The 22,209-nt window shown below is 40.2% G+C and overlaps 1 protein-coding gene across 11 annotated transcripts in view; it reads left to right on the top strand.

The window, feature by feature from the left end:
- Positions 1 to 22,209, top strand: part of LOC132884962 (probable ubiquitin carboxyl-terminal hydrolase FAF-X) — a 289,340-nt gene that overhangs the window by 113,776 nt on the left and 153,355 nt on the right. For all 11 annotated transcript variants that reach the window (XM_060919101.1, XM_060919095.1, XM_060919100.1 and 8 more), the window contains 8 exons: positions 5,701 to 5,846; positions 10,978 to 11,057; positions 11,170 to 11,282; positions 11,444 to 11,662; positions 11,826 to 11,941; positions 12,030 to 12,278; positions 12,415 to 12,553; positions 12,776 to 12,928. In XM_060919101.1, coding sequence (XP_060775084.1) covers positions 5,836 to 5,846; positions 10,978 to 11,057; positions 11,170 to 11,282; positions 11,444 to 11,662; positions 11,826 to 11,941; positions 12,030 to 12,278; positions 12,415 to 12,553; positions 12,776 to 12,928 — 1,080 coding nt within the window. In that variant the 5' untranslated portion in view covers positions 5,701 to 5,835. The remainder of the gene's footprint in view (positions 1 to 5,700; positions 5,847 to 10,977; positions 11,058 to 11,169; positions 11,283 to 11,443; positions 11,663 to 11,825; positions 11,942 to 12,029; positions 12,279 to 12,414; positions 12,554 to 12,775; positions 12,929 to 22,209) is intronic.

The following is a 22,209-nucleotide window of genomic DNA, read 5'->3' as shown; positions in this document are numbered from 1 at the left end:
TAGTTCCTCTTCAATGTATATCTTCACCAATTTAAAATACCACTGTGTTTCAATGGGGAAACCCATTTTTTCAATAGCTTTGACATATAGTGACCTTGGAAACCCGAACCTTGCAGCATGCTTCAGCTACATGGTCCTAATAAGGCACACTGCAAATTATTGGAATTTAGTTCCTCTTCAACATATATCTTCATCGAATTAAAATACCATTGTTTTTCAATGCGGAAACATTTTTTTTTCAATAGCTTTGACATAAAGTGACCTTGGGACCCCAAACTTTGCAGCATGCATCACCTATACAGGCGCAATAGGGCACACCCCAAATTATTGGATTTTAGTTCCTCTTCAATGTATATCTCCAATTTAAAATACCATTGTTTTTCAATGGGGAAACACTTTTTTTTTCAATAGCTTTGACATAAAGTGACTTTGGGACCCCAAACTTTGCAGCATGCATCACCTATACAGGCGCAATAGGGCACACCCCAAATTATTGGATTTTAGTTCCTCTTCAATGTATATCTCCATCAATTTAAAATACCATTGTTTTTCAATGGGGAAACACTTTTTTTTTCAATAGCTTTGACATAAAGTGACTTTGGGACCCCAAACTTTGCAGCATGCATCACCTATACAGGCGCAATAGGGCACACCCCAAATTATTGGATTTTAGTTCCTCTTCAATGTATATCTCCATCAATTTAAAATACCATTGTTTTTCAATGGGGAAACACTTTTTTTTTCAATAGCTTTGACATAAAGTGACCTTGGAAACCCAAACCTTGCAGCATGCTTCAGCTACATAGGCTCCATGAGGCACACCCCACATTTTGGATTGTAGTTCCTCTTCAATGTATATCTCCATCAATTTAAAATACCATTGTTTTTCAATGGGGAAACACTTTTTTGGTTGGAAGCCTGCTCTGAGCTTCTTTATCACTTATCTTAATGGGCTCTAATCATACCAACTGGATCAATGATGTCAGAGCATTCTCAGAACCAATAGTAATTTAAATATGGCGCTATGCAGCGCACAAAGTTCAAACGCGCCCACGGGGTTATTATATGGCGGACTTATGAAAAAAAAATAATGAATACACTTTTTAATGTGTAGACTACTGGAAAATAATGCATTTGAAATTTTGTGGTGCTTTACTTTAAGGTTGCCGCAGGAAATGGTCATCGGTCCAGGGGGCTGAAAAAAGTTTACGAACCACTGCTTTAAAGAACATATTGTAAAAACCACTTTTGGTGCAAGACATGCTAAAATGCAAGAATAAAAGCATTAAAAGGCTTTCCTTTTTTGACATGCATTTTAGTACTACTAGGCCTATAGCATAAGCGAAATTTGAGTTGTTCACCTGTACTGTGTAAGTATGTGTGATTGTGGGGCAGGGGATTGATGTGGGTGGCCTGAGCATGGGCTGTGTGTGAAGGGTAACATGGACTTTGCGTGGGGAGTCTATGGACTATGGGGGGGGGCAGCCATAGAGCAGCATTAAGGTGGGGAATGCCGTCGTTGAAATTCTCTGTCCCCATTTTCAACCATGACTGACGAGTTCAGATCAGGCTCTTTATTGTTGACTGGTGTGCCTTAGTGGTCCCATTGTTACATGCTCTAGGGAGGCATGAACAATCAAAAACCAGGGTGGCGACACAAACCCAAAACGCAAGACGACGTACAGTGAAAAAGTGAAATTTATTTACAAAAGTGCTTAACAAAAGGTGATAGAAAAACGGAATGCAAAAGTCCAACAGAGAGGGTGGCAGCCCCAGGAGCCAACCCTCCAACCGAGCCGACAGACGCGCAATGGCAAGGCGAGCGTGCAAAAACCCCAAAGCCCTCTCCTCTCTCTGGCAGGTGGAAGCACAGGTTTATATAGGCCTTCCTCAAGTGGAAACAGGTGAAGGAGAAGGAGCCAATACCAACCGCTACACCTGGGGAGAGAGAGACACACATGCAAGAGAGAGAAACATGCACACACAGACACAGGAGGCGTAACACGTAACACCCATGTAGCCGAAGCGTTCTGCAAGGTTTGAGGACCCAAAATAGGTTTCCCCATAGAAAAACAATGGTATTTTAATTTGATGAAGATATACATTGAAGAGGAACTAAATTCCAATCATTTTGGGTGTGCCCTATTGCGCCTGTATAGGTGATGCATGCTGCAAGGTTTGGGGTCCCAAGGTCACTTTATGTCAAAGCTATTGAAAAAAAAAGTGTTTCCCCATTGAAAAACAATGGTATTTCACTGATATCTGAATATCCAACGAATATCCATCCTGAAACCAACTTCACCATGCTGTGCACAAACCATAGAAGGTAAACTGTACACAACGCCAGGGCAGTGTGATGGTATGTCTACTTTTAGATTGTGTTAGCTTATCAATGAACACACTCGTCACTCGATGAGTTTCACGTCTTTACGACGGATACTTAAATGTGTTAGGTATTATTGTTGCAGTCTAAGCAGTCATTGTAGCAGCTAGATGAGCGAGAACCGAAAGGGTCTGTGCCATAAACCGTTATTTCTGTACGGCGTTGCTAATGTGTCGTTACTGTTATTTCTCCCTCTGCTCGCCCTGTAAATGCCCTACGTCGCTGGATAGCGAAGGTGTTTTCTGCATCTCGCTCCTTTTTCTTGCATGTTCTCCGTTTGTCGCCTTCCTCGCATTCAAACCAATTCGAGCCGAAGTCCGCTACATGTCCAAAATGGTTCCTTTAAGCATACAGCGTGATCGTGTTCCAGGTTTTTTTAAACGAAGCTCATGCTCCCTCTGCTCTCTTAATTTAGTTTGCTCCCATTCAAGCTCCCTCTCTCTCAGCGCTAGGCGCTTCCACTCGAGTGAGCTTTTAGTGGGAGTGGTCGGAGGTTCAGGGGCGACTTTCTCGACTTCGCCAAACACACCTTGGCTATACAGCGCGTCGATAAGCTGCACCTGCAACTCACTTTTAGTGATACCGCCACGAACATCAACTTTATAATGCCCTGCAACGCGTAGAAGCTCATCACGAGTTATACCAAGCAGCGCTTCCTGCGTTGGCGCTTTAACAAACTCATCTAGGTTAAGCATAACTACGTTTAACGGCACACACAAAAAAAAAAAACTCTAAACAGCTAGTAGGCACCAGCAAAGAATACAAACCTACCACCTGGGATAGATTCGCAGCGAGGACAAAACATAAGGGGTGTTTAAGGAAGCGCAGAGAGCAAAAAGCCTCAAAAGCGGATCTAAAACGTAAGGTGACTTACGCACGAGCTAAATTGATTATTAATTAATTAATCAATTAATTCTCTCCCGGATAAGCCCCCATTTATGTTACGAACCCATAAAATTGAAAAAATGGGAACACAACATAAGAAGCCCAGGAGATGGCGATTTCAAAAGTAAATGTTTTTTTTAATGCTCTTGGAGAAAGGGTTAATAAAAAGGCGTCAATAACGGCCTGCGAGTCTTAAAATTCAACTTAAACAATCCCTCCAAAAAACGAAATAAACAAGGGATTCTTACACACGTTTTGAAAAAGGAAAAATAAAACAGCGTCTTACCAAAAATACAAAAGCAGCTACAAAAGCGTTATTTAACAAAAATAGAGTGGGTCAAAGCCCCAGAATGTGCCCACTAGCTGGAAGAGACAGTGTCGCAGGCGAGGCTCAAAAGCGAAAGAGCAGAGGATCCGAGAGCTGAGAGAATTCACCCAGGGAGACTGGAGTCTTTTATTGGCAGCACCGGCCAATCGGGCGGCTCCGGCACCCAAGACGCACCTGCAGCGAATCGCGCACCTGCAAACAATCACTCTTAAGAAAAAAAAAAAACACAGCAACCACATGGGCAAACAGTAGACGCAACGCAGCATCTAGGCTACGTAACAGATGTAATAAAAACATTTATATGCCAAAGTCAAGCCTATGAGTTCCAAAATGATGTCTGTTACATTACTTCTGTTACGATTGTCCATCTCGCGTCTGTTACAAATTAATTACAATCTAGCTATATACCATGTTAATCTTATTGAAAGAATGTGTATGTTTATTCTACTACACATGTTTATTAATTATATTTGCTAAAACATCACCTTCCTATGTTTCAAAAAGTAATTCTACATTGTTAAAATTGAGAATATATATGTCCACAACACTTCTGTTATGTTCTGACTTTGGCATATAAATATGTTTTTATTACATCTCAGAAAATTAAAGTTATCTTTTAACATATCATTCATTAAAGATTACATGTTTTGTGACCTGATGGTAAAAAAAAGAAATGGTTTTAGGTGAATTTTTAAAAATAAGTTCATGTCCCCATTTCAGTACCCATAAGCGTGGAATCACTCATATGTGTATGTGTATGTATGTATGTATGTGTGTATATATATGAAACCAGCAGCGAGAATGGTCCATAGTGGGGGTGGGAGGTGGCTCTTCTGATGTTGTGAGCCCTGGTCAGGCAGCGTTTTTCTGCAATATCCTGTATTGGTGGAAGTTAAGTCCCGATGATTTTCTCTGCTGTCTTCCCACCTAACTGTATTTCACGGAATACTACGGCGCTCCAACCACACGAGACTGGATATGACGTATAATTCACGAGGCGGCAAGTCCATTGTTGTGAAAACCCCAAATGGAGACCTTGGCTAATAAGAAACATGGCACGTTGAGCCACATCTCATCTCTGAGAGAGTTGTCTTCCTGTTTCTGAACATTGTTGGTGTTCAAGCAAAAGCCATTTATAACATTTTTGCTTGTCCAGTGGGACTGCCATATCCGTTGACACGCTCAAGCATACAAGCATACCTCCGAGTCCAGAGAAGTTGATGGTGCTTCTGGATACAGTTAATATAAGGCTTCCTTTTTGCACAGTAAAGTTTTAACTGGCATTTGTGGCTGTAACTCCGTATTGTCGAGCTTGACAAAAGTTTGCCAAAGTAATCCCGAGCCCATGTGGTTATATCGGCTGTAGATGAATGAGGGGTCTTGATACAGTGCTGTCTGAGGGAGTGGAGATCGTGGATTTTCAGCTTAGGCTTGCGCTCTTGCCGTTTAATATGTTTTTAAACATATCAATAATTCTTTCATGCATTTGTTGACAAACTGGAGATCCTCTGCCCATCTTTGGTCCTCAAAGACTAAGCCTTTCTGGATGCTGATTTTGTCCCAAATCATGATTACAACCACCTGTTGATGTCGTCTGTTTCAAATCACATTACTATTTAATTGTTTTTCCTCATTACTAGCCCTAAATTACCCCTGTCCCAGCTATTTTAGAATGTGTTGCAGGCCTGAAATTAAGGAATAGATGTGTTTGCACAAATGAAATGAAATTGCCCAGAAAAAAAACAAGCTGTATGTTGGGTTCATACTGTCTGATTTGGAGTTTTAGAAAGCAATCATGTTATAAGGTCCCTGGGACTTTATTGCATTGTCAAGAATGACCACTCTTTATTTTCAATGTCCAGCGAATTTGCTGATCAGTCTTAAAACTTTTGTTTCGTGTCTCTGTAAATAATACACACAATTTGGGAAATTCTGTCTAATTTATTATTGAATTGCTCTGAAAACAAAGAACATTGCACCCAATATGACATGTTTTTAAATGTATGCTTATCTTTGTTTATGGATGAGCATGATTGATTGTTTATTACTTGATTTATGTCTGTTCGGCTGTCTTATGTACGTGTGTGTGTGTGTTCGTTCACAGACGCCTTCTCCCAACTCTTCGAATGAAACCTCTCCAGTGAGCCCATCGGAGGGACAAGGGCAGGGTGATGCTCAGCAAACACAGGAAGTGGAGGAGCCAGCATTCCCCCACACAGACCTGGCCAAGCTGGATGATATGATCAACCGGTCTGTGGTCTTCTAATGTTGAGCAAGCCTTAGCTAGCTTTTCAGTACAAAGACTAATATAGCAAGATAATAGTCAAGTCAAATGGAGGATTTGTTAAAAATTATGCTTATTGCTGATGTGGACACTAACAGTACATTAAAGGGTACTCACGGCGAAAAATAAACATAGGCTAGACATATTACACATTTTGCACAAATGCATTTTGATTCCCCTGTATTGCCACACTGTGTCGCATAAAGCAGTGCTTTAAAATTTTTTTGTGTTCCTGCTCACTCAAGGGTGCAGCCATATTGCCATTTTGTGGGCGGTGTCTGATGTAGTGTCGTCGATGGGGTTCCTGTATCTTGATTGGGTCGCTGCTGCTGACATAATGATGTAGCTGGATGTACAAAACATTTGTTGAAAAATAGTGGAATGCAGAGCCTACGGTTGCAAAAATAATAAATGTGATCATAAGAGAAAGCATTTTTTCTGTGTTCCATTGCCAACAACCAAGCAACATAAACGACTTGCTAAACAGTGGCTACACAACTTGTGAACATGTCACACTTTAGAACCACTCTCCTTTGGTAGTAATTCTGTTGTTTGCGAGGACCATTTTGAGCCCGATAGCTTTGAAAGGAATTTACAGGCCGAGCTCTTGGGCCACACAGGTCGCATTAGACTCAAACCTGATGCTGTGCCCACAATATTCCAACGCTGTCCACAGAAAAGGGATTCAGGCCATGCAAGTCGATTAGCTAGAATAGTATAGACATTCAAAGCTAATATATATAAAATATATGTCACTGACTAAAAGTGGAGCTCCTGAAGAGTGTAAAAAGTGTTAGTAAATAATCCCATGTTTTTTTTTTTTAAAGCAAATTAAAAATAAGTGTTGGATAAAAACCCATCTATCTTGTGTAAATAAAGATACAAATTTCGTTGTTCAGTGCGCCATGCTCCATTCTGCTCTGCTATAAACTCACACTTGGCTTTGAGCAGTTACTGGCTTATATTTAGACCATATAAACTATTGTGGCACATTGTATGTTTATACCTGTATTCACACACGCAATAAATAAATAAATAGGCTTTATAGCTAGTATGGACACGTACATAAACTCAGTTTCTAAATATAATAGGCTGTTTAACGATTTTTGAGTTCTCCATCTGGTCCTGGTACCATGCTATCATGCTATACACAGGCCATCATGGTCTATATATAGTTCATTTCCAACGCAGGTTTGTGTGCGACATACGTTTCCAAACCAGGTTTATCTGTGAAACAATTTAATGACCATGTTTTGTATTACATATTGTATTTCATGCTCTTTCGAACAAACACATTTGATATCAGTTGTCCACTTGACACACTTTCTACATCAGCACCAGATAGCTGCCGAACCCTTTTTCCTGCCTCCCTGACTTTGAACTTGCAAAGCACCACCGATTTTATCATCAGAATCATCTAATGGTTTGCTGCTTAAACCATTTCCCAGGTTCATACAGATATCCGGTGTCTCCACTGCCCATACTAACTTGAAGAGAACTCTTTTTCACCCGAATAAATCCAGGTTAATAAGTATGTTTACATCAGCTACACTCAACTTCCGATACCTGGCTATCAACAAATTTACGTCACGTCCTGGATGCCATATTGGTTGCCCATGTGCAATAAAACTTGACATGGTTTTGGACTTGTAAGCTTATGATAGCTAAACAGGTTGGCTACACTTGCGTTCATTATTATAATTAGGGCTTGTACTATTGATATTGATCATGTTTAAATGTTGTACTGGTACTGTTTAATACACTCACCTTTAGAATACTTTTAATTTCCCTGAGGGAACCCGCCCAAAGGGATCAGTAAAGTTCTATCTAATCTAAAAGGATAGCTTGCTGTATTAGATGGGTATAATTATTTTAGATGGGCATACAGTCACTGGCCATTTTAAAAGGAACACCTGTATACCTGCTGATTTCATGCAACTAATCAGCCAATCATGTGTCAGTAGCCAAAAAATAAAAGACATAAAATGGCCAGACTAGTGGACAGGAAGGCTACAGTAACTCAAATGCTCCTTTACAACTGTGGTAAGCAGAAAAGTATCATAGAACACACAGGTGGATCTTGAAGTGGATACAACAGCTTTTTCTGTTACAACAGTAGAAGACCACATTGGGTTCCAGTCTAAGAACAGTACAGCTAAGAACAGTATACAGGCTCACTGAAACTAGGCAGTTGAATATTGGAAAAATGTTGCCTGGTCCGATGCATCTTGAATTTCTGCATGCGGATGGTAGAGTCAGAATTTTGCATCAGTTAATGAACGGTGGTGTAGTGGTTAGCACTGTCGCCTCACAGCAAGAAGGTTCTGGGTTCAAGCCCAGTGGCCGGCAGGGGCCTTTCTGTGTGGAGTTTGCATGTTCTCCCCATGTCTGCGTGGGTTTCCTCCGGGTGCTTTGGTTTCCCCCACAGTCCAAAGACATGCAGTTAGGTTAACGTGGGGCGGCCTTGGGCTGAAGTGCCCTTGAGCAAGGTACCTAACCCCTGACTGCTCCCCGGGCACTGTAGTGTGGCTGCCCACTGCTTTGGGTGTGTGTGCATGTGTTCACTGCTTCAGATGGGTTAAATGCAGAGGATGAATTTCACTGTGCTTGAAGTGTGCATGTGACTGACAAAGGTTTCTTCTTCTTAACTCATAGACTCAAAGCTTCAGAGATCTAACCTGCCTTGTGGCTGGAGTACAGGCTGCTGGTGGTGTAATGGTGTGGGGAATTTTTTTTTTTTTCTCTCTTCTTTTTTGCACACACTGGGCCCCTTAATACCGATTGTGCATCATTTAACATGCCACAGCCTATTTGAGTAATGTTACTGACCATGTGCATCTGATAATGGCTTCTTTCAACATGAAAACGTTCTGTCACAAAGCTCAAACTGGTTCCATGAACATGACACTTAGTATAGTGAACTTCATTGACTTCCCCAGTCACCAGACCTGAATCGAATAAGTACTTTTGTGATGTGGTAGAATGGGAGGTTCACAGTATGAATGTGCAATGGACAAATGAATGTATCTAGTGCCTGAACCCATGCCACAAAGAACCAAGGCTGTTCTGAGAGCATAGGGTATCTTACCCAGTATTATGAAGATGTTCCCAATATAAGATAAGATAAAACTTTATTAATCCCAAAGGAAATTATATATATGAGAGAGAGAGGTGTGTGTGATAGATAGTGGCTGGTGAATGTACTAATGCATCTCAAACAATTAGAATATCATGAAAAAGTTCAACATTTTCCATGAGTTATTTAAGAAAGTGAAAATTTTAATAAATTCTAGACTCCATTACACGTAAACTAAAATGTTTCAAGCATTTTTCTATTTTAATTTTGATGAGTATGGTCTGCAATGCAAAAAATAAAAAAAAAATTAAAAATATGAGTATTTCATTTTGAGTTGAGTAAAACAGTATAAATAGTGTGTATCACTTGGTCTAGTTCAGTACATGCAACCACAATCATGAGGAAGACTGCTGACTTGACAGTTGTCCAGAAGACGATCACTGACACCCTCCACAAGGAGGGTAAGCCACAGAAGGTCATTGCTGAAAAGGCTGGCTGGAAAAGGTGCATAAGCAACAGGGATGACTGCAGCCTTTAGGGGATTGTCAAGAAAAGTTGATTCAAGAACTTGGGAGAGCTTCACACGCAGTCGACTGAGATTGGTGTCAGTGCATCAAGCGCCACCATGCACAGACATCTTCAGGAAAGGGGCTACAACTGTCTCATTCCTAATATCAAGCCACTCCTGAACCAGAGACAATGTCAGAAGCATCTTACCTGGGCTAAGGAGAGAAAGAACTGGACTGTTGCTCACTGCTCCGAAGTCCTCTTTTCAGATTAAAGTAAATTTTGCATTTAATTTGGAAATCAAGGTCCTAGAGTCTGGAGAAAGAATGGAAAGGCACAGAATCCAAGGTGTTTGAAGTCCAGCATGAAGTTTCTGCAGTATGTGATGATTTGGGGTGCCATGTCATCTGCAGATGTTGGTCCACTGTGTTTTATCAAGTCCAAAGCCAACATAACCATCTACCAGGAGATTTTAGAGCACTTCATGCTTCCATCTGCTGACAAGCTTTATGGAGATGCCAATTTTCTTTTCCAGTAGGACTTGGCACCTGCCCACAGTGCCAAAACTACTACCAAATGGTTTGCTGACCATGATATTATTGTGCTTGATTGGCCAACCACCTCGCCTGACCTCACAGAGAATCTGAGGTATTGTCAAGCAGGAGATGAAACACCCAACCCAAAAATACAGATGAACTGAAGGCCACTATCAAAGCAACCTGGGCTTCAATAACGCCTCAGCACTGTCGCAGGCTGATCACCTCCATGCCACGCCCCATTGATGCAATAATTCATGGTAAAGGAGCTCCAACCAAGTATTGAGTATATAAATTAACATACTTTTCAGAAGTTGAACATTTTCTGTATTGTAAATCCTTTTTTTGATTGATTTTAGGAAATATTCTAATAATTTGAGATACTGGATTTCTAACTTTCATGAGCTATAAGCCATAATCATCAAAATTAAAACAAAAAAGGCTTGTAATATTTCACTTTACATGTAATGAATATAGCATATATGCAAGTTTATCTTTCTTAATTAAATTACAAAAAAACCCTTTCATGGTATTTTCATTGTTTGAGATGCCTTAACTCTGGGTTCTTTGACCTTTGGTCTATACAGTATTTGGCTGGAATAAAAGCCTGCAGCTACAATGACCATTTGAGGATAAGGTTGAAGACCCTGGTTTAGGTAATTGCTGCATCTCTGCAAAGGTCCATGATGAAAGGACTGATTTTATCTTCGGTCTTGAGTATGTAAGACACACTTGCTACAATAAATGAGCATGGATTATTTATTTGGGTTTAACCAATTATAACTGATCTTGTTCACCAACATTGATTGACTGTTGATATGTTCTTTAAATAAAACCAGCAAGTAATAATTCTCACAGAATGTTAATGTATTATGTGTAAACAATTGTTATTTTAGGGCATAGACCAAGTATTCATTAATATAGTGTATTATAGTAAGTATAGTCATTTATTATATTATTTTGTCCTCAATATTTTAGGCCTCGCTGGGTGGTTCCAGTCTTGCCAAAGGGGGAACTAGAAGTTTTACTTGAAGCTGCTATAGATCTAAGTAAAAAGGGTAAAAACGAATTCTAGTAATAAACAACAAATTCAAGCTATGCTGCAAATGAACCTGCTGTGGTTTGGATTCTAAAAGGTATTTGTGCTCTGTTTATTTTTTTCCTCTGAAGGGTTTGATGTGAAGTGTGAAGCATGTCAGAGGTTTTTTCGAGATGGCCTGACAATCTCATTCACAAAAATTTTGACGGATGAGGCAGTGAGTGGTTGGAAGTTTGAAATTCATGTAAGTAGCTTTCAGAGCGCTTCATGTCACAGCTGCTTTAGACATTGAATTGATTACCCTGTGAACCCATGAGATGTTTTAATCTTTTTTGCACCCAGACAAAGTGATATTCTACTAATGTTATCTGCTTTCTATGCTGGGCTATTGATTGCCCTTCACAGAGATGTATCATCAATAACACGCATCGGCTGGTGGAACTATGTGTGGTCAAGCTGTCTCAAGATTGCTTTCCATTGCTTGAGCTCCTAGCCATGGCAACCAACCCCTACTGCAAGTTTCACATCTATAATGGAACACGCCCATCTGAGAGCATACCTGCTGGTCCCCAGCTTGCTGATGATGAACTCTTTGCACGCCCACCAGATCCTCGTTCACCAAAAGTAAGTTCAAGCTTTAGTTTTGCTTTCCTCCATCAGTTGCTGCAGACAACATTGAGATGTGTCCCTATACTCTACAAGTATAATGATGAAAGGTATGACTTTTTCCTCATCTTTGCTTTCTTCATCTTTATTCATTTTACTGTATGTCTTTCTCTCTGCCCAGGGCTGGCTGGTGGACCTTATAAATAAATTTGGTACACTTGGGGGGTTCCAGATCCTGCATGATCGTTTCATGAGTGGCCAGACTCTTAATGTGCAGATCATAGCAGCTCTCATAAAGTAAGATGATTATCTCTACAGAAACATGTCTAGTGTATATTGTCAAAGAATGGAGAAATAGTTTAGTTTGTTTTTTCTTTTTTCACAGGCCATTTGGGCAGTGTTATGAGTTTTTGACGTTGTACACAGTGAAGAAGTTCTTTCCTGTGATAGAAATGGTTCCACAGTTTTTGGAGAGTCTCACAGATGAAGAACTTAAGAAGGAAGCCAAGAATGAGGCTAAAAATGATGCTCTTTCTATGATAATCAAGTCCTTGAAGAACCTAGCATCACGATTACCAGGCCAAGAAGAAACGGTCAAGAACTTAGAAATCTTTAGGTTAAAAATGATCCTTAGGTGAGTGACCTGAACAGTCAACATTAGGTTTGTTAATGGCTCAAATTGGCAATGACCGTTGTAATTTATTATTATTATATTGGAAAAGAAAATTGCTTAAATCAAATAGATACAAATCAGTGATTTGGCATTTCAGGTTATTGCAAATTTCTTCTTTTAATGGAAAAATGAATGCACTAAATGAAGTGAACAAGGTGATCTCTAGTGTTTCATATTACACCCATCGCCATGGCAACCCAGAGGAAGAGGAGTGGCTCACTGCTGAACGGATGGCGGTAAGAGAATGTTTCCTGAATATGATTGACAACGAGTGAAAACTAAATTTTATAATATTAGATTTTTTTTTTAATGAGATTTACTATTAAAATACCTCATGTAGTGACAGTGGCAAACTATAAGGGGTTGTGCTCTGCTCATTCTTTTATCTTTTTTTGCTAACTCGGGCCATAACGGAGTCTTGATTGCATTCCTTCTCTTTCTTCATCACTCATTTTTAGGAATGGATTCAGCAGAATAACATTCTGTCTATTGTTCTGAGGGACAGCCTGCACCAGCCTCAGTATGTGGAGAAATTAGAAAAGATATTGCGCTTTGTAATAAAAGAAAAGGCACTTACTTTAGAGGACCTGGACAACATCTGGGCTGCACAGGTACTTTAGCTATAATGAATTGAATTTAGCTCAATTACAGAACAGTAGTGTGACAACAATGGGTCACATTTACCAAGCTGTATATGAGCAGATTTTTTTGTAAAACATTCATAAGGAGCAGGAAAATCTGATCATTTTGGGAAAATTTTAGTTTCCAACTTGTGCACAACTTTCTGAAACCCAGTCATTTCATATTTGTCATTTAACTCGAGAAATATTAAATATGAAAAATAAAGGAATAAAAAGAAAATAAGTCAACATAAATTAAGCCAAATAAAGCCAGTTTTTCAATTAAGAATGCTACTTTGCTAAAGGAGGATGGGTTTAGGCAGTGTACAAGTCAGTTCCACTTGCTGTGGCATCATCTTTTAATACTGTACAACACTTCATTAGAGACAATACTAGGTGACCAATCTGGTATGTTTCAAGCTGCAGTGTGCCATATAGGCCTACTCCCTAGTGTGCCCCGGACCATTTGCTTCCTTTGGACATATGCCCTTCTGCATTTCTAACATGGCATCAGGGAGGTTGCAAGGGCTTTCTGGCAGAGTCATAGAGATGCTTTACTTTGAATTAAAAAAAATAAAAAAAATTCAACATTGCAGTTTCTCTGTGTGATGTGCTTGTTGTCCACAATCAGCTGGGTACAGTGTTTGTGTGTAGTTTGTGTGTAGTATGTTTATATATACAGCTCTGGAAAAAATTAAGAGACCACTGAAAAATTATCAGTTTCTTTAGTTTTGCTGTTTATAGGTACGTGTTTGAGGAACCTTTTTTTGTTTTTTGTTTTATTCCATAAACTACTGACACATTTCCCCAAAATTCCGCATAAAAAATATTGTCACTTGGAGTATTTAATTGCAGAAAATAACAACTGGTCAAAATAACAAAAAGGTGAAGTGTTTTCAGACCTTGAATAATGCATAGAAATCAAGATCATATTCAATTTTAAACAGCACAATACTAATGTTTGAACTTAGGATGAGTTCATAAATCAATACTTGTTGGAATAACCCTGACATTTAATTACAGCTTACATGTGTCTTGGCATGTTCTCTACCAGGCTTTCACATTGCTTTTGGATGACTTTATGCCATTCCTGGTGCAAAAATGAAATCAGCTCAGATTTTGGATGGCTTGTGACCATCCATCTTCCTCTTGATCACATTCCAGAGGTTTGCAATGGGGTTCAGGTCTGGAGATTGGGTTGGTGATGACAGGGTCTTGATCTTGTGGTCCTCTGTCCACACCTAGATTGACCTGGTTGTGTGGCATGGAGCATTATCCCTCTGGAAAACCCAATCCTCAGAGTTAGGGAACATTGTCCATACAGAAGGAAGTAAGTTTTCTTCCAGGATAACCTTGTACATGGCTTGATTCATGTGTCCTTTACAAACAAAAATCTGCCCCGTTCCAGCTTTGCTGAAGCACCCTCAGATCATCACCGACTGACCACCAAATTTCACAATGGGTGCGAGACACTGTGGCTTGTAGGCCTATCCAGGTCTTCATCACCTTTCTGTTTTAGTCAGCATTAACTTTTTCAGCAATTTGTGCTGCAAGTACCTCTTCTGTGGGATTGGACCAAATGAGCTAGTGCCCCATGCAAATCGGTGAGCCTTGGATACCCATGACCTTGTTGCCGGTTCACCGGTAGTCCTTCCTTGAACCACTTTTGGTAGGTGCTAATCACTGCATACTGGGAACACCCCACAGGATGTGCCATTTTGGAGATGCTTAGACCCAGTCATCTAGGAATCACAATTTGGCCCTTGTCAAAGTTGCTCAGACCCTTACACTTGCCCATTTTTCCTGTTTCCAACACATCAACTTCAAAAACTGACACTTCTCTTGCTGCCTAGTGTATCCCACCCCTTGACAGGTGCCACTGTAATAAGGTAATCAATGTAACTCACTTCACCTGTCAGTGTTTTTAATTTTATGGCTGATTGGTGTACTCTGCAGTTGATTTATCTCTGCATGATTCTGAATTACTACTACTCCTGGCAGGCCTGGAGTGACCACTTTCCATTGATACCAACATCTGCAGATGTCGTCATGGAACTAAGAACTCCAAGATGGCAACTTAAAAAAGCAAACTGGTGTTCCTTTGAAACCCTTTACTATGAAAAATTTAGTCAAAACCCTCAATCTAATCAGGATCTTGTACAAAGTTTTACTGAAATTCTAATTGCAATTGCAGATGAAACTGTCCCGAAGACCTCAACAAAACCACACTGTAGGCCTAATCCGTGGTTTAATGATGACTGTAAGAAGGCTATTGAGACCCAGAAAAAAGCAGAGAGATTGTTTAACAAACATCCAACAACAGAAAACCTCACTAGACTGAAAATTTGTCAAGCTCAAGCACACGGTCTCCTCAGTGAAGCAAAGAGACAGAGATTTTGCATTCAGTCTCATGTCCTACATGCCTACAGAAAAGGTCTGGGACTTGATTAAATAGATGAAGGCAAGGCAAGTGGATCACAAATACAGCATATTAAACATCAAGGTAATCTGTTAACCACAAAACAAGAAATAGCAAATTAGCTAGCAGAGACTTTTGAAAATAATTCATCCATCGAGAGCTGTCACCCTGATTTCCAAGCTATATGGCTACAGGAAGAGCAAAAACAACTTAATTTCTGCTCTGATAACACAGAACCATATAATCAGCCCTTCACAACAGAGGAACTCTTGCACTTTATAAGGAACTCTCATTCTACTGCTGTGGGGCCAGATAAAACAAATCAGTTCTGAAACATTTACCTCTTCTTTGTGTGCTATCTCTGCTCTTAGAAATTTTTAACATCATTTGGAAGACGGGAAACATACTCAGATCCTGGCAGGAAGCAATAATAATACCCATTCCTAAACCAGGAAAGGCTCATACAGATTCCAACAGCTAATGCTCAATAGCTCTGACAAGTTGTTTTTGCAAAACCATGAAGAGAATGGAGAATAACTGTCTTGTCTGGATGCTTGAATCAAAAAACCATTTGAGCGATTACCAGCATGTCTTCAGATAAGGAAAGCGTACCCTAGACCATCTGATCAGACTACAAGCTTATGTATGCAGCTATTTTATTAGAAAAGAACATGTGATTGCTGTATGTGGCAGCGGGGGCGTGGTCAAGCGCCGGTCTGTGACAGGAGGGTGGGGTCAGGGAAGGTGAGTGGCAGAATCACTACACCTGACGGCAATTAACCTGTGTTTGTATGTCTTCCCAGTAACCGCGCCCTATTTAAGGAGGCAGAGGGAGAGCAGAGGGAGAGCTTCCCCAGACGAGACTACAGTGTGTGTGTCTGTCTCTGTCTCTGATTGCTATTTGAATTGTCTACTGAAAAGTGCGGCAATAAAGCCTCCGTTGAATCCTGATCTCTGTCCTGCCGTCCTCTGTGCTCCACTGTCCCGGGTTTCGGCGCCACTGTAGTAAGTTCCCTATGGGTGGGTGGAGCACAGAGGACGGCAGGACAGAGATCAGGATTCAACGGAGGCTTTATTGCCGCACTTTTCAGTAGACAATTCAAATAGCAATCAGAGACAGAGACAGACACACACACTGTAGTCTCGTCCGGGGAAGCTCTCCCTCTGCTCTCCCTCTGCCTCCTTAAATAGGGCGCGGTTACTGGGAAGACACACAAACACAGGTTAATTGCCGTCAGGTGTAGTGATTCTGCCACTCACCTTCCCTGACCCCGCCCTCCTGTCACAGACTGGCGCTTGACCACGCCCCTGCTGCCACACTGTCCTTTTTGATTTAAAAAAAGCATATGATACATCATGGAGATGTGGCATTTTAAGGGACCTACAGTGGTGCTTGAAAGTTTGTGAACCCTTTAAAATTTTATACATTTCTGCATAAGTATGACCTAAAACAACATCAGATTTTCACACAAGTCCTTAAAGTAGATAAAGAGAACCCAATTAAACAAATGAGACAAAAAATATTATGCTTGGTCATTTATTTATTGAGGAAAATGATTGAATATTACATATGTCAGTGGCAAAAGTATGTGAACCTCGAGGATTAGCAGTTAATTTGAAGGTGAAATTAGAGTCAGGTGTTTTCAATCAATGGGATGACAATCAGGTGTGAGTGGGCACCCTGTTTTATTTAAAGAACAGGGCTCTGTCAAAGTCTGATCTTCACAACACGTTTGTGGAAGTGTATCATGGCACAAACAAAGGAGATTTCTGAGGACCTCAGAAAAAGCCTTGCTGATGCTCATCAGGCTGGAAAAGGTTACACAACCATCTCTAAAGAGTTTGGACTCCACCAATCCAGTCAGACAGACTGCGTACAAATGGAGGAAATTCAAGACCATTGTTACCCTCCCCAGGAGTGGTCGACCAACAAAGATCATTCCAAGAGCAAGGTGTGTAATAGTCGGCGAGGTCACAAAGAACCCCAGGGTAACTTCTAAGCAACTGAAGGAACCTCTCACATTAGTCAATGTTCATGAGTCCACCATCAGGAGAACACTGAACAACAATGGTATGCATGGCAGGGTTGCAAGGAGAAAGCCACTGCTCTCCAAAAAGAACATTGCTGCTTGTCTGCAGTTTGCTAAATATCTTGTGGACAAGCCAGAAGGCTATTGGAAAAATGTTTTGTGGACGGATGAGACCAAAATGGAACTTTTTGGTTTAAATGAGAAGCGTTATGTTTGGAGAAAGGAAAAATACTGCATTCCAGCATAAGAACCTTATTCCAACTGTGAAACATGGTGGTGGTGGTGGTGGTGGTAGTAGTATCATGGTTTGGGCCTGTTTTGCTGCATCTGGGCCAGAACGGCTTGCCATCGTTGATGGAACAATGAATTTTGAATTATACCAGCGAATTCTAAAGGAAAATGTCAGGGCATCTGTCCATGAACTGAATCTCAAGAGAAGGTGGGTCATGCAGCAAGACAATGGCCCTAAGCACACAAGTCGTTCTACCAAAGAATGGTTAAAGAAGAATAAAGTTAATGTTTTGGAATGGCCAAGTCAAAGTCCTGACCTTAATCCAATCGAAATGTTGTTCATGTAAGGAAACCCACCAACATCCCACAGTTGAAGCTGTTCTGTACGGCGGAATGGGCTAAAATTCCTCCAAGCCAGTGTGCAGGACTGATCAACAGTTACTGGAAACGTTTAATTGCAGTTATTGCTGCACAAGGGGGGTAACACCAGATACTGAAAGCAAAGGTTCACATACTTTTGCACCTCACAGATATGTAATATTGGATCATTTACCTCAATAAATAAATGACCAAGTATAATATTTTTGTCTCATTTGTTTAACTGGGTTTTCTGTATCTACTTGTGATACAGAATACTGTATGAACTTGTGTGAAAATCTGATGTTTTAGGTCATATTTATGCAGAAATATAGAAAATTCTAAAGGGTTCACAAACTTTCAAGCACCACTGTACATCAAATAAGTTTCAGAGGACACCTGCCCATTTTCATTTCCATTTTTTTGTACAATAATCAAAGAATTTCAAATTTGAATAGAAACTACTTACTCAGATTCTCACCTGCAAGAACTAGGAGTCTCGCATTCTCTCTTACTCCATAATTAAAATCAGTAGTATAGTGAGTGCCATTAGGTCAAATAATATTTTTTTTGTAGTCTTTATGTTGATGATCTCTGCATTTGCAACAGGGGAAAAAACATGAATACTCTTGAAAGACAATTGCAGCTATGCATAAATAAGATCAATGCATGGCCAGTCAAAAATGGATTTAAATTTTCCAGAACAAAAATTGTCTGTATACACTTTTGCTTCCTGTGCTGCCATGCAAATGCAAACTACAGTATCTGCATATTGTATCGGTGGTGAAAGGTGGTCCAGTAGTGAATAGGTGACACTATTGGACCGTCTTTTGCCACCGACCCAATATACAGATACTGCAGTTTGCCTTTGCACAGCAGTGTGGTCCCTTCATCATGAGCTCTTCATGGATGGAGAGGCTATCCAAGTGGTAAAGGAGACTGAATTCCTTGGATTTATTTTTCATAACAAGCTGTCTTTTATTCCACATATGAAATCCTTAAGAAGTAGATTATTCAGAGCTCTGGAAAGTCTTGGTGAAAAACAGATGGGGTGCAGAGTGCAGTGTTTTCCTGTGCTTTTATAGAGTACTAGTCAGATCTCGACTGGACTCTAGGAGCATAGTTTATGGATCTGCACGGAAGTCATTATGCTGGATACTGTTCATCATCATCAAGACTGGCCTTGGGAGCATTCCGGGTTACTTCTGTTCAGAGTCTTTATGTCGATGCAAATGAACCCTCACTCCAGAACAGATGCTTGAAACTGGCTCTTCGGTATGCAGTCAAACTCAAGGCAAACCAAAACAATCCAGCCTCCTCTGTTGTTTTCCAGTCCCAGCATCTGCAGTTATAGGAGGCCAGGCCTAATTACGTCAGTCCTTTTGGAGTCCATATAAAACCTCATTTGGAGAAGATGAACATCAAGCTGGACAACTTGACAGACATTTTGCCCCATTCCCCCTTGGAATTTGGGAAGAAAAAAAAATCATGATGAATTTGGGCCAGAACACGAAGGCAGTGAGACACCCAAATGTGTACCAGCAGCAGGTTTTAGATGCAAGATGCCGTTTTCCTTTTCATACACCTGTATACTGTACAGTGACTGATCTAAAGTAGATAAATGTGTTTATGCAGCTATAGTAACCGGATACAATCATCGAGTGCACATTTTAGAACGGAGTTCAATATTTTTATTTATTTATTTATTTTTTAAAACAGCTGAGGCCTGTGCTCAACAACACAAAACAGAGCTCTTTAATTTTTATAGACTCGATCATGCCTCTAGGATTTTTTTTTTTAAAAGACTGATCACCATTTGATTGTCAGTATTTTAGATTAACTTGAAATTTTACAAAGACAGAAACTCAGTGTTATTTTTTGTTGGATTCCAGGCCATGTTGGCCTCGCAGGTAATAAGCAGGCAGACAGTCTGGCCAAAAGAAGTCTCCTTCACCAAAGAAGTCTCTGAATGTAAAATCCCGACCTCAGACCTGCACTGGCATCCTATATTTTAAGGAAGTAGCGGACTGAATGGGATGAATGTCCCGAAAACAAATTACACAAACTCAAACCTGCCATCAATAAGACACACACACACACACACCATTTCAAACTAGACATGATCAAGTGGCATATACCCGGTGTCAGATTGGGCATACAAGGCTCACCCATGTTTTTTTTATTCAATGGTGAAGAACCATCAGCATGCCATTTTTGCAAGACATCGTTGACAATCAAGCATATTTTACTTTGCTGTCCTGGAGTAAACGCCACAAAGAAACTGTTTTACTCTCAAAATACCTTGGATGATGTTTTTAAGAAGGTGCCACCACAAAAAGTGTTAGTTTCTGTCACATGCATTTTTAACAGTTCATTTAGTCAGTCATTTATTTGTTTTATTTATTTTATACATTTTATTTATGAATTTTTGTTTGTTTCAATTCTTTTTTTAATAAAATGACTATAATGTCTTTTAGAAGTGCCCTTGCCATGATATCAAGTGCTGACATGGCCAAAAAAAAAAAAATCCACTCACTCACTTTGCATTAATGCTGCCATCACAGAAGCGTAAGTTACCTTTGCCAAGGGCATTAACACAACCCCATACTAAAATAGACCCTGGATTTTGTACTTGTCGCTGGTAACAGTCTGGATGATCCTTTTCCTCTTTGGTCTAGAGCACACAGTATCCATTTCTTACCAAAAAGACCTGGAATATTGATTCATCTGACCACAGTACAGGTTTCCACTATATGATAGTCCATCTCCGAGTCCTCCAAGCCCAGAGAAGTTGATGGTGGTATGAAATAACACATGGAACACACATGCAATTATGTGGTAAACAAAAAAATGCTTAAAAACCAAAATTCTTAATATTTTAGATTCTTGAAAGTAGCCACCATTTACCTTGATGCTTTCCAAACTATGGGCATTATCTTAACCAGCTTCATGAGGAAGTCACCTGGAATGCTTTTCACTTAACAGGTGTGCCTCATCAAAAATTAATTAGTGGCATTTCTTGCCTTCTTAATGTGTTTGAGATCATCAAATAGTAAATAATAAAAATACAGTAAATGGCCCTATTTGACGACTGTAGTAATCCATATTATTTCAAGAACTGCTCAACTAAGTAAAGAAAAATGACATCCATCATTAAGACATGAAGTAAAGAAAAACCACTGAATTAGGTGTGTCCAAACATTTGATTGTTTATTTATATATATCAATGTGTGTGTGTGTGTGTGTATGTATGTATGTTTGATATTTTAGATTCATCAAAGTACCCTGATGACAGCTTTGCACTCTATTGGGATTATCTTAACCAGCTTCATGAGATAGTCACCTGGAATGCTTTTCTGTTAACAGATGTGCCTTGTCAGTTACTTAATGCATTTTCTTGCCTTCTTAATGCATTTGAGCCCAACAGTTGTGGTGTTAAGGTACTGTTGGTATACAGTAAATAGTCATCTGTGGTTGGTAGAAGAGAGCAACTGGACTTGCTTGAAAAGTCTTGAAGACGTTTCGCCTCTCGCCTCTCCCTTCGACTAGTGCGGGAGTATGAGAGGACTTCCAGAAAACTGGCAGACATCTTAGCCAGAGAGGATCGTTCATTTTTGTCAACCTGGAACGACCATCACTGAACAGAGGTGGGTGTCTATGACATCTATCAGCCACCTACAATGCAGCCATCAGCATTCTGATTCGGATTCTGTTATGATCCATGAGAGGATAAATACTTGATACTCCCTATTAGACAGACAGAACTGAGGATGCCTTTCGGACGAGAGGCGAAACGTCTTCAAGACTTTTCAAGCAAGTCCAGTTGCTCTCTTCTACCAACCACAGATTACTATGTACCTGGATGACTGAGTATCTTCACAGATATGTTTCTACGCACTTTGGGATGAGTTCCCTTCGACTAGTGCAGGAGTATGAGAGGACTTCCAGAAAACTGGCAGACATCTTAGCCAGAGAGGATCGTTCATTTTTGTCAACCTGGAACGACCATCACTGAACAGAGGTGGGTGTCTATGACATCTATCAGCCACCTACAATGCAGCCATCAGCATTCTGATTCGGATTCTATTATGATCCATGAGAGGATAAATACTTGATACTCCCTATTAGACAGACAGAACTGAGGATGCCTTTCGGACGAGAGGCGAAACGTCTTCAAGACTTTTCAAGCAAGTCCAGTTGCTCTCTTCTACCAACCACAGATTACTATGTACCTG

Source organism: Neoarius graeffei, chromosome 4 (genome assembly GCF_027579695.1).
Source record: "Neoarius graeffei isolate fNeoGra1 chromosome 4, fNeoGra1.pri, whole genome shotgun sequence".
NCBI classification, from domain to species: Eukaryota; Metazoa; Chordata; class Actinopteri; order Siluriformes; family Ariidae; genus Neoarius; species Neoarius graeffei.
The sequence above is the reverse complement of the archived record's forward strand: the minus strand, read 5'-3'. Positions and strand labels throughout refer to the sequence as shown.